The 14,589-nt window shown below is 65.4% G+C and overlaps 1 protein-coding gene across 1 annotated transcript; it reads left to right on the plus strand.

Annotated features, from left to right (window-relative positions):
* Nucleotides 1-38: 38 nt before the first annotated feature.
* On the plus strand, nt 39-13,577 carry LOC104065625 (kallikrein-6-like). Its single transcript, XM_054052664.1, has 5 exons — nt 39-171; nt 4,776-4,938; nt 10,033-10,286; nt 11,941-12,077; nt 13,287-13,577. Exons 1-5 carry the CDS (start codon nt 129-131, stop codon nt 13,440-13,442), a joined length of 753 nt encoding a protein of 250 aa, XP_053908639.1. The 5' UTR covers nt 39-128; the 3' UTR covers nt 13,443-13,577.
* The last annotated feature ends 1,012 nt before the right edge of the window (nt 13,578-14,589 follow it).

Here is a 14,589-nt window from a genome sequence, read left to right on the forward strand (position 1 = left end):
TGCAGGTGTGACCCCCGCGGGCGTCGCCGCTCCCTTCGCGCCCCACGTGGGGCCCTCCGTGCGCCATTTAAAGGGCCCCATTGCGCCGCGGCCCCAGAAGCGGCGCCGCCTCCGCCCTCCGCTGCGCCATGGACGCCCTCGTGCCCCTCCTGCTGCTCCTCGTCCCCACCGGTCAGCACTGGGGGCACTGGGAGCCACTGGGGGGCACTGGGGGGGCACTGGGGGGCACTGGGAGCCACTGGGAGGGACTGGGGGGGCACTGGGAGGGACTGGAAGGGCACTGGGGGGCACTGGGAGGGGACTGGGGGGGCACTGGGAGGCACTGGAAGGGCACTGGGAGGCACTGGGGGGGCACTGGGAGGCACTGGGAGGGACTGGGGGGGCACTAGGGGCCACTGGGGGGCACTGGGAGGGAGATGGGGACACTGAGGGGGCACTGGGGGGGCACTGGAGGGGCACTGGGAGGCACTGGGGGGGCACTGGGAGGCACTGGGAGGGCACTGGGAGCCAATGGGAGGGACTGGGGGGGGCACTGGGAGGGCACTGGGAGCCACTGGGAGGGCACTGGGAGGGAGATGGGGGCACTGGGAGGGCACTGGAGGGCACTGGGAGGCACTGGGAGGGACTGGGGGGGGCACTGGGAGCCACTGGGGGGAGCACTGGGGGGGACTGGGGGGAGCACTGGGGGGGACTGGGGGGGCACTGGGAGGCACTGGAAGGGGACTGGGATGGACTGGGGGGCACTGGGATGGACTGGGGGGCACTGGGAGGGACTGGGAGCCACTGGGGGGGCACTGGGAGCCACTGGGGGGGCACTGGGAGGGCACTGGGAGCCAATGGGAGGGACTGGGGGGGGCACTGGGAGGCACTGGGGGGACTGGGATGGGACTGGGAAGCACTGGGGGGCACTGGGAGGAAGAAGGGGCACTGGGAGGGACTGGGGGGGCATTTGGAGGCCCTGGGAGGGAGATGGGGGCACTGGGGGGGCACTGGGAAGGACTGGGAGGCACTGGGGGGGCACTGGGAGGGACTGGGGGGGACTGGGAGGGGGTTGGGAGGCACTGGGGGGCACTGGGAGGGAGATGGGGGGCACTGGGGGACACTGGGAAAAGGCCTGGAAGCACTGGGAGGGGAACTGGGAGAACTGGGAGAGCACTGGGGGGCCCTGGGAGGGGAACTGGGAGAACTGGGAAGGGAACTGGGGGCCCTGGGAGGGGAACTGGGAGCACTGGGAGGGGAACTGGGAGAACGGGTGGGGAAGTGGAGAGTGAGCTGAAGGTACTGGGAGGATACTGGGAGGCCCTGAGAAGGCACTGGGTTGTACTGGGAAGGAGCTGGAGGTGAACTGGGGACAGTGGGAGGCAGCGAGAGCAAACTGGTTTGAGTGGGAGGGAACGAGGAAGTACTGGGAGGAGTGGAACTGGTACTGGGAGGGAACTGGGAGGGAACTGGGGGCACTGGGAGGGGACTGGGAAGGAGCTGGAGGTGAACTGGGGGCACTGGGAGGGAACTGGGAAGGAACGGGGAAGTACTGGGAGGCACTGGGAGACGTTGGAAGGTACTGGGGGGAACTGGAAGGGACTGGGAATGTACTGGGAGGGGGAACTGGAAGTACTGGAAAGCAGTGGGAGGGAACTGGAGGTTACTGGGAAGAGCTGACAGGCAGTGGGAGGCAACTGGGAGGGGCTGGGAGGGAACTGGGAGGCACTGGGAGGGAACTGGGGGCCACGGAGGGGGAAGGAGGCAGCGTTGGGAAAGAACTGGGAGGCACTGGGAGGCAACTGGGAGGCACTGGGTGGGAAACCTGGGGCACTGGGGGCACTGGGAGGGCACTGGGGGCACTGGGAGGGGACTGGGAGGCACTGGGTGGGAACTGGGAGGGGACTGGGTGGGAAACCTGGGGCACTGGGGGCACTGGGAGGGCACTGGGGGCACTGGGAGGGGACTGGGAGGCACTGGTATGGAACTGGGAGGCACTGCGTGGGAAACCTGGGGCACTGGGGGCACTGGGATGGAACTGGGAGGCACTGGGAGGCAACTGGGAGGCACTGAGGTGGAAGTGGGAGGAACTAGAAGTGAACTGGGAGGAACTGGGGGGTACTGGTGTGGAACTGGGAGGCACTGGGAGTCTAAGAGAGAGCTGAGAGGACACGAGGAGGTATTGAGGGACCATAAGGACCTTCTGGAAGGCAACTGGAAGTGAACTGGGATGGCACTGGGATGGCACTGGGAGGCACTGGGGTTGAACTGGGAGTGTAAGAGAGAGTTGAGAGGACACGAGGAGATGTTGAGGGACCATGAGGACCTTCTGGGAGGAACTGGGATGGAACTGGGATGGAACTGGGATGGCACTGGGAGGCCCTGGGATGGCACTGGGATGGCACTGGGCTGGAACTGGGAGGCACTGGTGTGGAACTGGGAGGCACTGGGAGACACTGGGAGTCTAAGACAGAGCTGAGAGCACACGAGGAAGTGTTGAGGGACCATAGGGACCTTCTGGGAGGCCCTGGGGTGGCCCTGGGTGGCACTGGGATGGAACTGGGAGGCCCTGGGGTGGCACTGGGATGGCACTGGGCTGGAACTGGGAGGCACTGGGGTTGAACTGGGAGTGTAAGAGAGAGCTGAGAGCACGAGAGGAGATGTTGAGGGACCATAGGGACCTTCTGGGAGGCAACTGGGAGGCACTGGAAGTGAACTGGGAGGCCCTGGGATGGAACTGGGAGGCACTGGGATGGAACTTGGATGGCACTGGGAGTGTAAGAGAGAGTTGAGAGGACACGAGGAGATATTGAGGGACCATGAGGACCTTCTGGGAGGAACTGGGAGGAACTGGGGTGGCACTGAGGTGGAAGTGGGAGGAACTAGAAGTGAACTGGGTTGAACTGGGAGGCACTGGTGTGGAACTGGGCGGCACTGGGAGTGTAAGAGAGAGCTGAGAGGACACGAGGAGATGTTGAGGGACCATAAGGACCTTCTGGGATGGAACTGGGAGGCCCTGGGGTGGAACTGGGGTGGCACTGGGAGGCCCTGGGATGGCACTGGGATGGCACTGGGCTGGAACTGGGAGGCACTGGGGTTGAACTGGGAGTGTAAGAGAGAGCTGAGAGCACACGAGGAGATGTTGAGGGACCATGAGGACCTTCTGGGAGGCAACTGGGGTGGCACTGGGAGGCACTGGGATGGAACTGGGGTGGAACTGGGAGGCCCTGGGATGGAACTGGGATGGCACTGGGAGGCACTGGTGTGGAACTGGGCGGCACTGGGAGTGTAAGAGAGAGCTGAGAGCACACGAGGAGATGTTGAGGGACCATGAGGACCTTCTGGGAGGAACTGGGAGGCCCTGGGGTGGAACTGGGGTGGCACTGGGAGGCCCTGGGATGGCACTGGGATGGAACTGGGATGGAAGTGGGATGGCACTGGGAGGCCCTGGGAAGCACTGGGAGGCACTGGGAGTGTAAGAGAGAGCTGAGAGGACACGAGGAGATGTTGAGGGACCATAGGGACCTTCTGGGAGGAACTGGGGTGGCCCTGGGAGGCCCTGGGATGGCACTGGGATGGCACTGGGATGGCACTGGGATGGAACTGGGATGGAACTGGGAGGCACTGGGAAGCACTGGGAGTCACTGGGGTTGAACTGGGAGTGTAAGAGAGAGCTGAGAGGACACGAGGAGATGTTGAGGGACCATAAGGACCTTCTAGGATGGAACTGGGGTGGCCCTGGGAGGCCCTGGGAGGCACTGGGATGGAACTGGGATGGCACTGGGATGGAACTGGGAGGGAACTGGGATGGAACTGGGAGGCCCTGGGAAGCACTGGGAGGCACTGGGAGTGTAAGAGAGAGCTGAGAGGGCACGAGGAGATGTTGAGGGACCATAAGGACCTTCTGGGAGGCAACTGGGAGGCCCTGGGGTGGAACTGGGGTGGCACTGGGAGGCCCTGGGATGGAACTGGGATGGAACTGGGAGGCACTGGGGTTGAACTGGGAGTGTAAGAGAGAGCTGAGAGCACACGAGGAGATGTTGAGGGACCATGAGAACCTTCTGGGAGGCAACTGGGGTGGAACTGGGAGGCCCTGGGAGGCCCTGGGATGGCACTGGGAGGCCCTGGGATGGCACTGGGATGGCACTGGGAGGCCCTGGGATGGAACTGGGATGGAACTGGGAGGCCCTGGGATGGCACTGGTGGGCACTGGGATGGCACTGGTGTGCACTGGTGTGCACTGGTGTGCACTGGTGTGCGCTGGTGTGCGCTGGGAGGCACTGGGATGGAACTGGGAGGCCCTGGGGTGGAACTGGGATGGAACTGGGAGGCACTGGTGTGCGCTGGGAGGCCCTGGGATGGAACTGGGAGGCCCTGGGATGGAACTGGGAGGCACTGGGAGGCACTGGTGTGCGCTGGTGTGCGCTGGGAGGCACTGGGATGGCACTGGTGGGCCCTGGGATGGCACTGGGAGGCCCTGGGATGGCACTGGTGTGCACTGGGGTGGAACTGGGAGGCACTGGGAGGCACTGGTGTGCACTGGTGTGCGCTGGGAGGCACTGGGATGGCACTGGTGTGCACTGGGGTGGAACTGGGAGGCACTGGGAGGCACTGGTGTGCGCTGGTGTGCGCTGGGAGGCACTGGGATGGAACTGGGAGGCCCTGGGGTGGAACTGGGAGGCACTGGTGTGCGCTGGTGTGCGCTGGTGGGCACTGGGATGGCACTGGGGTGGCACTGGGATTGAACTGGTGTGCACTGGTGTGCGCTGGCGCTGAGCGGGCGCTGTGGGCGGCAGCGTCGTGGGCGGAGGATTCGCGCATCGTCGGCGGCCGCAGCTGTGGGCGCCGCCGCCACCCCTTCCAGGTGGTCCTTTTGGGGCCGCAGAGGAACATCCACTGCGGGGGGGTCCTCATCGACCCTTCGTGGGTGCTGACGGCCGCGCACTGCGACACCGGCAGGTGCGGCACCGGGGGCACTGGGAGCACTGGGAGCACTGGGAGCACTGGGAGCACTGGGACGGGCACTGGGAGCACTGGGAGCACTGGGAGCACTGGGAGGGGGACAAGGGGGGACTGGGGGCACTGGGACGGGGCACTGGGGGCACTGGGAGCACTGGGAGCACTGGGAGCACTGGGAGCACTGGGGGCACTGGGGGCACTGGGGGCACTGGGACGGGTGATAAGGGGGGGACTGGGGGCACTGGGAGGGGACTGGGGGCACTGGGAGCACTGGGAGCACTGGGAGCACTGGGAGCACTGGGACGGGGCGCTGGGGGCACTGGGGGCACTGGGAGCACTGGGACGGGGCACTGGGGGCACTGGGAGCACTGGGACGGGGCGCTGGGGGCACTGGGAGCACTGGGGACACTGGGACGGGGCACTGGGGGCACTGGGAGCACTGGGAGCACTGGGACGGGGCACTGGGGGCACTGGGAGCACTGGGACGGGGCGCTGGGGGCACTGGGAGCACTGGGGACACTGGGACGGGGCACTGGGGGCACTGGGAGCACTGGGACAGGGCGCTGGGGGCACTGGGGGCACTGGGAGCACTGGGGGCACTGGGAGCACTGGGGGTACTGGGACGGGGCGCTGGGGGCACTGGGAGCACTGGGAGCACTGGGAGCACTGGGACGGAGCACTGGGGGCACTGGGACGGGGCGCTGGGAGCACTGGGAGCACTGGGGACACTGGGACGGGGCACTGGGGGCACTGGGAGCACTGGGAGCACTGGGACGGAGCACTGGGGGCACTGGGACGGGGCGCTGGGGGCACTGGGAGCACTGGGACGGGGCACTGGGGGCACTGGGAGCACTGGGAGCACTGGGACGGGGCGCTGGGGGCACTGGGAGCACTGGGGGCACTGGGAGCACTGGGAGCACTGGGAGCACTGGGACGGGGCACTGGGAGCACTGGGACGGGGCACCGGGGGCACTGGGACGGGGCACTGGGAGCACTGGGAGCACTGGGACGGGGCGCTGGGAGCACTGGGAGCACTGGGACGGGGCGCTGGGGGCACTGGGAGCACTGGGAGCACTGGGGGCACTGGGAGCACTGGGGGCACTGGGAGCACTGGGACAGGGCACTGGGGGCACTGGGGGCACTGGGGGCACTGGGAGCACTGGGGGCACTGGGAGCACTGGGACAGGGCACTGGGGGCACTGGGAGCACTGGGGGCACTGGGGGCACTGGGAGCACTGGGACGGGGCACTGGGGGCACTGGGAGCACTGGGAGCACTGGGACAGGGCACTGGGGGCACTGGGAGCACTGGGAGCACTGGGAGCACTGGGAGCACTGGGGGCACTGGGGGCACTGGGAGCACTGGGGGCACTGGGGGCACTGGGACAGGGCACTGGGGGCACTGGGACGGGGCACTGGGGGCACTGGGACGGAGCACTGGGGGCACTGGGAGCACTGGGGGCACTGGGAGCACTGGGACGGGGCGCTGGGGGCACTGGGATGGGGCACTGGGAGCACTGGGACGGGGCACTGGGGGCACTGGGAGCACTGGGGGCACTGGGAGCACTGGGGGCAATGGGAGCACTGGGAGCACTGGGAGCACTGGGGGCACTGGGAGCACTGGGATGGGTGATAAGGGGGGGACTGGGGGCGCTGGGGGCACTGGGACGGGGCATTGGGGGCACTGGGAGCACTGGGGGCACTGGGACGGGGCGCTGGGGGCACTGGGAGCACTGGGAGCACTGGGAGCACTGGGGGCACTGGGACGGGCACTGGGGGCACTGGGACGGGCACTGGGAGCACTGGGACGGGGCGCTGGGGGCACTGGGAGCACTGGGGGCACTGGGGGCACTGGGAGCACTGGGGGCACTGGGGGCACTGGGAGCACTGGGACGGGGCGCTGGGACAGGGCACTGGGGGCACTGGGAGCACTGGGAGCACTGGGAGCACTGGGAGCACTGGGACGGGGCACTGGGGGCACTGGGAGCACTGGGGGCACTGGGGGCACTGGGAGCACTGGGACAGGGCACTGGGGGCACTGGGGGCACTGGGGGCACTGGGAGCACTGGGGGCACTGGGAGCACTGGGACAGGGCACTGGGGGCACTGGGGGCACTGGGAGCACTGGGGGCACTGGGATGGGGCACTGGGAGCACTGGGAGCACTGGGGACACTGGGACGGGGCACTGGGGGCACTGGGAGCACTGGGAGCACTGGGACAGGGCACTGGGGGCACTGGGGGCACTGGGAGCACTGGGACGGGGCACTGGGGGCACTGGGAGCACTGGGAGCACTGGGACGGGGCGCTGGGGGCACTGGGAGCACTGGGAGCACTGGGACGGGGCGCTGGGGGCACTGGGAGCACTGGGAGCACTGGGACGGGCACTGGGGGCACTGGGAGCACTGGGGGCACTGGGAGCACTGGGACGGGGCGCTGGGGGCACTGGGAGCACTGGGAGCACTGGGAGCACTGGGGGCACTGGGACGGGGCACTGGGAGCACTGGGAGCACTGGGAGCACTGGGACGGGGCGCTGGGGGCACTGGGGGCACTGGGACGGGGCGCTGGGGGCACTGGGGGCACTGGGAGCACTGGGAGCACTGGGACGGGGCGCTGGGGGCACTGGGGGCACTGGGAGCACTGGGACGGGCACTGGGGGCACTGGGAGCACTGGGGGCACTGGGGGCACTGGGGGCACTGGGAGCACTGGGAGCACTGGGGGCACTGGGAGCACTGGGACGGGGCGCTGGGACAGGGCACTGGGGGCACTGGGAGCACTGGGAGCACTGGGAGCACTGGGACGGGGCACTGGGAGCACTGGGGGCACTGGGGGCACTGGGAGCACTGGGAGCACTGGGACGGGGCGCTGGGGGCACTGGGGGCACTGGGAGCACTGGGACGGGCACTGGGGGCACTGGGAGCACTGGGAGCACTGGGGGCACTGGGGGCACTGGGACGGGGCACTGGGGGCACTGGGAGCACTGGGGGCACTGGGAGCACTGGGGGCACTGGGGGCACTGGGAGCACTGGGACAGGGCACTGGGGGCACTGGGAGCACTGGGGGCACTGGGAGCACTGGGGGCACTGGGGGCACTGGGAGCACTGGGACAGGGCACTGGGGGCACTGGGGGCACTGGGAGCACTGGGGGCACTGGGAGCACTGGGGGTACTGGGACGGGGCGCTGGGGGCACTGGGAGCACTGGGAGCACTGGGAGCACTGGGACGGGGCGCTGGGGGCACTGGGATGGGTGATGAGGGGGGGACTGGGGGCACTGGGAGGGCACTGGGAGCACTGGGAGGGGGATAAGAGGGGGACTAGGGGCACTGGGAGGGGACTGGGAGCACTGGGAGGGGGATTGGGGGGCACTGGGAGCACTGGGAGCACTGGGACGGGGCACTGGGAGCACTGGGAGCACTGGGACAGGGCACTGGGAGCACTGGGATGGGGCACTGGGAGCACTGGGGGCACTGGGAGCACTGGGACAGGTGATGAGGGGAAGATTGGGGGCACTGGGAGCACTGGGAGGGGGATAAAGGGGGGACTGGGGGCACTGGGAGGGGACTGGGAGCACTGGGAAGGTTATAAGAGGGGGACTGGGAGCACTGGGAGCACTGGTAGGGGGATTAGGGGGGATTGGGGGCACTGGGAGGGAGATAAGAGGGGGACTGGGAGCACTGGTAGGGGGATAAGGGGGGGACTGGGGGCACTGTGAGAGCACTGGGGGCACTGGGAGGGGGATAAGGGGGGCACTGGGAGCACTGGGGGCACTGGGGGCACTGGGACGGGTGATGAGGGTGGGACTGGGGGCACTGGGAGCTCTGGGAGGGGGCACTGGGAGCACTGGGACGGGGCACTGGGAGCACTGGGAAGGGGGTAAGGGGGGTACTGGGGGCACTGGGAGGGCACTGGGAGCACTGGGAGGGGGCGCTGGGGGCACGGGGAGGGGACTGGGAGCACTGGGAGCACTGGGAGGGGGATTAGGGGGGCACTGGGGGCACTGGGAGGGGGCACTGGGAGGGGGCACTGGGAGGGGACTGGGGGCACTGGGAGGGGGATAAGGGGCAGATTGGGGGCACTGGGAGGGGACCTCCTCCTTGAGGACCCCAATGGGGCTGGAGGTGACCCTGGAGTGGTGGGACCTCCTCCTTGAGGACCTCTATGGGGCTGGAGGTCACCCTGGAGTGGTGGGACCTCCTCCTTGAGGACCTCTATGGGGCTGGAGGTCACCCTGGAGTGGTGGGACCTCCTCCTTGAGGACCTCTATGGGGCTGGAGGTCACCCTGGAGTGGTGGGATCTCCTCCTTGAGGACTCCAATGGGGCTCGAGGTCACCCTGGAGTGGTGGGACCTCCTCCTTGAGGACCTCTATGGGGCTGGAGGTCACCCTGGAGTGGTGGGACCTCCTCCTTGAGGACCTCTATGGGGCTGGAGGTCACCCTGGAGTGGTGGGACCTCCTCCTTGAGGACCCCAATGGGGCTGGAGGTGACCCTGGAGTGGTGGGACCTCCTCCTTGAGGACCTCTATAGGGCTGGAGGTCACCCTGGAGTGGTGGGATCTCCTCCTTGAGGACTCCAATGGGGCTGGAGGTCACCCTGGAGTGGTGGGACCTCCTCCTTGAGGACCTCTATAGGGCTGGAGGTCACCCTGGAGTGGTGGGACCTCCTCCTTGAGGACCTCTATAGGGCTGGAGGTCACCCTGGAGTGGTGGGATCTCCTCCTTGAGGACCTCTATGGGGCTGGAGGTGACCCTGGAGTGGTGGGATCTCCTCCTTGAGGACCTCTATGGGGCTGGAGGTCACCCTGGAGTGGTGGGATCTCCTCCTTGAGGACCCCAATGGGGCTGGAGGTGACCCTGGAGTGGTGGGATCTCCTCCTTGAGGACCTCTATAGGGCTGGAGGTCACCCTGGCCCTGGTAGGAGACCCTGATTGTGACCACGGAGGCCACCGTGGAGGTCCATTCCACCTCCTTGAGGAGGAACCTCGTAGCTTTGGCTTCTCCAAACTTCTCCTGGAGCCCTTTGATGCCCCCCCGAGAGAGGCCTCGGGTGGACCTTTCTCCTCCTTTGAGGGACCTCCTGGTGCTCCTCTCCTCCAGCTCCATCCCCGTCCGCATGGGCGACCACAGCCTGAAGACCAAAGAAGGGACGGAGCAGTGCATCAGCTCGGCCAAAGCCTTCATCCACCCCGACTACGACGCCACCAGCCACGACAGTGACCTCATGCTCCTCAAGCTGAAGAAACCCGCCCGCATCACCCAACACGTCCAAGCGGTGGCTCTGCCCAAGCGGTGTCCACCCCCCAACAGCGAGTGCGTCGTCTCGGGCTGGGGAAGCACCAGCAGCCCCGAAGGTACGGGGACAACCGCGACGGGGGAACACCTCCGGGGCTTGGAGGGGCCTTGAGGGCATCTCTGAGGGGTTTGAGGGCGTCTCAGGGGGGTTTGAGGGTGTTTCAGGGGGTTTGAGGGCATCTCAGGGGGGTTTGAGGGCATCTCAGAGGGGTTTGAGGGCATCTCAGGGGGGTTTGAGGGCACCTCAGAGGGTTTGAGGGCGTCTCAGGGGGGTTTGAGGGCATCTCAGGGGGTTTAGAGGGCACCTCAGAGGGTTTGAGGGCGTCTCAGGGGGTTTGAGGGCATCTCAGGGGGATTTGAGGGCGTCTCAGGGGGCTTTGAGGGCATCTCAGGGGGGTTTGAGGGCATCTCAGGGGGGTTTGAAGGCATCTCAGAGGGGTTTGAGGGCATCTCAGGGAGGTTTGAGGGCATCTCAGAGGGCTTTGAGGGCATCTCAGGGGGCTTTGAGGGCATCTCAGGGGGCTTTGAGGGCATCTCAGGGAGGTTTGAGGGCATCTCAGGGGGGTTTGAGGGCATCTCAGGGGGGTTTGAGGGCATCTCAGGGGGGTTTGAGGGCATCTCAGGGGGGTTTGAGGGCATCTCAGGGGGTTCTGAGGGCAACTCAGGGGGTTTGAGGGCATCCCAGGGGGGTTTGAGAGCATCTCAGGGAGGTTTGAGGGCATCTCAGGGGGGTTTGAGGGCATCTCAGAGGGGTTTGAGGGCGTTTCAGGGGGGTTGAGGGCATCTCAGGGGGTTTTGAGGGCATCTCAGGGGGCTTTGAGGGCATCTCAGGGGGTTTAGAGGGCACCTCAGAGGGGTTTGAGGGCATCTCAGGGGGGTTGAGGGCGTCTCAGGGGGGTTTGAAGGCATCTCAGGGGGGTTGAGGGCATCTCAGGGTGGTTTGAGGGCATCTCAGAGGGGTTTGAGGGCATCTCAGGGTGTTTGAGGGCATCTCAGGGGGGTTTGAGGGCATCTCAGGGTGTTTGAGGGCATCTCAGGGGGGTTTGAGGGCATCTCAGGGGGGTTTGAGGGCATCTCAGGGTGTTTGAGGGCATCTCAGGGGTGTTTGAGGGCATCTCAGGGGGGTTTGAGGGCATCTCAGGGTGTTTGAGGGCATCTCAGGGTGTTTGAGGGCATCTCAGGGGGGTTTGAAGGCATCTCAGGGGGGTTTGAGGGCATCTCAGGGGGGTTGAGTGCGTCTCAGGGGGGTTTGAGGGCGTCTCAGGGGGGTTTGAGGGCATCTCAGGGGGGTTTGAGGGCATCTCAGGGGGGTTTGAGGGCATCTCAGGGGGGTTTGAAGGCATCTCAGGGGGTTTGAAGGCATCTCAGGGGGGTTTGAGGGCATCTCAGGGGGGTTTGAGGGCGTCTCAGGGGGTTTTGAGTGCATCTCAGGGGGTTTTGAGTGTATCTCAGGGGGGTTTGAGGGCATCTCAGGGGCTTTGAAGGCATCTCAGGGAGGTTTGAGGGCGTCTCAGGGGGTTTGAGGGCATCTCAAGGGCTTTGAGGGCGTCTCAGGGGGTTTGAAGGCATCTCAGGGAGGTTTGAGGGCATCTCAGGGGTTTTTGAGGGCATCTCAGAGGGGTTTTGAGGGCATCTCAAGGGGGTTTTGAGGGAGAAGGTTCTTCTGCTCCCCCCGAGTCTCCGGTGGGACCTTTGATGGTGTCTCCTTCTCAGGGTATTTCCCGGACGTTCTCCAGTGCGGAGTGGTCTACACGATGGCCAACGAGGAGTGCAGCAAACTCTACCCCAAAGGCATCACCAAGAACATGCTCTGCGCCGGCGTCTCCGGCGGCGGCACCGACTCCTGCCAGGTGGGACACCCGGGAGGGGACCCCGAAACCACCGCGAGGCCTCAGGGGAGGGGGTGGTGGCCTCAACCAACCCATGGGCTCTGGGGGTCTCCATGGCTTCGTCCCACGGCTCATGGTGGGCTCCGTGGCTTCGTCCCATGGTTCCTGGTGGGCTCCATGGCTCCTGGTGGTGTCCATGGCTTCATCCCATGGTTCATGGTGGTCTCCATGGCTTTGTCCTATGGCTCCTGGTGGGCTCCATAGCTTCATTCTATGGCTCATGGTGGGCTCCATGGCTTCACCCCATGGTTCATGGTGGTCTCCTCCATGGCTCCTGGTGGTCTCCATAGTATCATCCCATGGCTCCTGGTGGTTTCCATGGCTCATGGTGGGCTCTATGGCTTCACCCCATGGCTCCTGGTGGTCTCCATGGCTTCATCCCATGGTTCATGGTGGGCTCCATGGCTTCATCCCATGGCTCATGGTGGGCTCCATGGCTCATGGTGGTCTCCATGGCTCATGATGGTCTCCATGGCTTCGTCCCATGGCTCATGGTGGGCTCCATGGCTCCTGGTGGTGTCCATGGCTTCATCCCATGGCTCCTGGTGGTCTCCATGGCTTCGTCCCATGGCTCCTGGTGGTCTCCGTGGCTTCTGGTGGTCTCCATGGCTTCATCCCATGGCTCATGGTGGTCTCCATGGCTCATGGTGGTCTCTATGGCTTCACCCCATGGCTCATGGTGGTCTCCATGGCTCCTGGTGGGCTCCATGGCTTCATCCCATGGTTCATGGTGGTCTCCGTGACTCCTGGTGGGCTCCATGGCTTCATTCTATGGCTCCTGGTGGTCCCCATGGCTCTCCTGGTGGTCCCCATGGCCTCCATCCCATGGCTCCTGGTGGTCCCCATGGCTCCTGGTGGTCCCCATGGCTCCTGGTGGTCTCCATGGCTTCATCCCATGGTTCATAGTGGTCCCCATGTCTCTCCTGGTGGTCCCCATGGCTCGTGGTGGTCTCTATGGCTTCATCCCATGGTTCATGGTGGTCTCCATGGCTTCATCCCATGGCTCATGGTGGTCCCCATGGCTCCTGGTGGTCCCCATGGCTCCTGGTGGTCCCCATGGCCTCCATCCCACAGGAGATCCTCCTCCCCGTGGCAAACGTTGTCCTGGGGTCTCTCTCAGCTGCCCCTTTGGTGGCATCTGAGGAGGTTCCTGGGGTGTTTCTCCTGCAGGGGGACTCGGGAGGTCCCCTGGTGTGCGGCGAGGAGCTCCAGGGCATCGTCTCGTGGGGGATGCAGATCTGCGGCCAACGCGGCAAACCCGGCGTCTACACCCGCGTCTGCCGCTTCACCTCCTGGATCCACCAGACCATGAGGAGGAACGGCTGAGGCGCCTCCACCACCGCCTCCACCTCCCGACCATGGAAAAGGTCCTCCACGGCACCGGCGTTGTCCTCTCCTCCAACACCAGCGGTGGTCGTCGTCGTCTTCTTCTTCTTCGGCTCCTGGAATAAAAGGCCTCTGAGAAACGCTGGTGGGACTCCATCCTTACGTGGCTCCTGACACAAAGGGCGGGGGGTGGAGAGGACATCAGGGAGGGGTTGGGGGTCACGGGGGTCACCTCGTGGTCATAGGGATGTGGTGGTCACCTCCTGACCATGGGTTTCTGGTCATGGTGGTCCTGGTGGCCACCTTTTGACCATGAGATTCCACCTCTGGTGGCCATGGTGGTCACCCTGTGGCCATAGGGATGTGGTGGTCACCTCCTGACCATAGGTTTATGGTCATGGTGGTCATGATGGTCACCTCCTGACCATGAGATTCCACCTCTGGTGGCCATGGTGGTCACCTCATGGTCATAGGGATGTGGTGGTCACCTCTGACCATGGGTTTCTGGTCCTGGTGGCCATGGTGGTCACCTTTTGACCATGAGATTCCACCTCTGGTGGCCATGGTGGTCACCTCGTGGTCATAGGGATGTGGTGGTCACCTTCTGACCATGGGTTTCTGGTGCTGGTGGTCATGGTGGTCACCTTGTGGCCATGGGTTTCTGGTCATGGTGGTCATGGTGGTCACCCTGTGGTCATAGGGATGTGGTGGTCACCTCTGACCATGGGTTTCTGGTCCTGGTGGCCATGGTGGTCACCTTTTGACCATGAGATTCCACCTCTGGTGGCCATGGTGACCACCTCATGGCCATAGGGATGTGGTGGTCACCTCCTGACCATGGGTTTCCACCTCTGGTGGCCATGGTGGTCACCTCGTGGTCATAGGGATCTGGTGGTCACCTTCTGACCATGGGTTTCTGGTGCTGGTGGTCATGGGGGTCACCTCGTGGTCATAGGGATGTGATGGTCACCTTCTGACCATGGGTTTCCACCTCTGGTGGTCATGGGGGTCACCTCATGGTGATAGGGATGTGGTGGTCACCTCCTGACCATGGGTTTCTGGTCATGGTGGCCATGGTGGTCACCTCCTGACCATTGGGATGTGATGGTCACCTTCTGACCATGGGTTTCTGGTCATGGTGGCCATG

Source organism: Cuculus canorus, chromosome 35, assembly GCF_017976375.1.
Source record: "Cuculus canorus isolate bCucCan1 chromosome 35, bCucCan1.pri, whole genome shotgun sequence".
In the NCBI taxonomy this organism is placed as follows: domain Eukaryota; kingdom Metazoa; phylum Chordata; class Aves; order Cuculiformes; family Cuculidae; genus Cuculus; species Cuculus canorus.

Bases quoted from the DNA above. Each gene is read 5' to 3' on its own strand.
- LOC104065625 (XM_054052664.1), top strand. From the start codon at position 129: ATGGACGCCCTCGTGCCCCTCCTGCTGCTCCTCGTCCCCACCG. The intron at 4,939-10,032 runs GTGCGGCACCGG...CCTCTCCTCCAG, and splicing joins GCGCACTGCGACACCGGCAG to CTCCATCCCCGTCCGCATGG. The intron at 10,287-11,940 runs GTACGGGGACAA...TCTCCTTCTCAG, and splicing joins AAGCACCAGCAGCCCCGAAG to GGTATTTCCCGGACGTTCTC.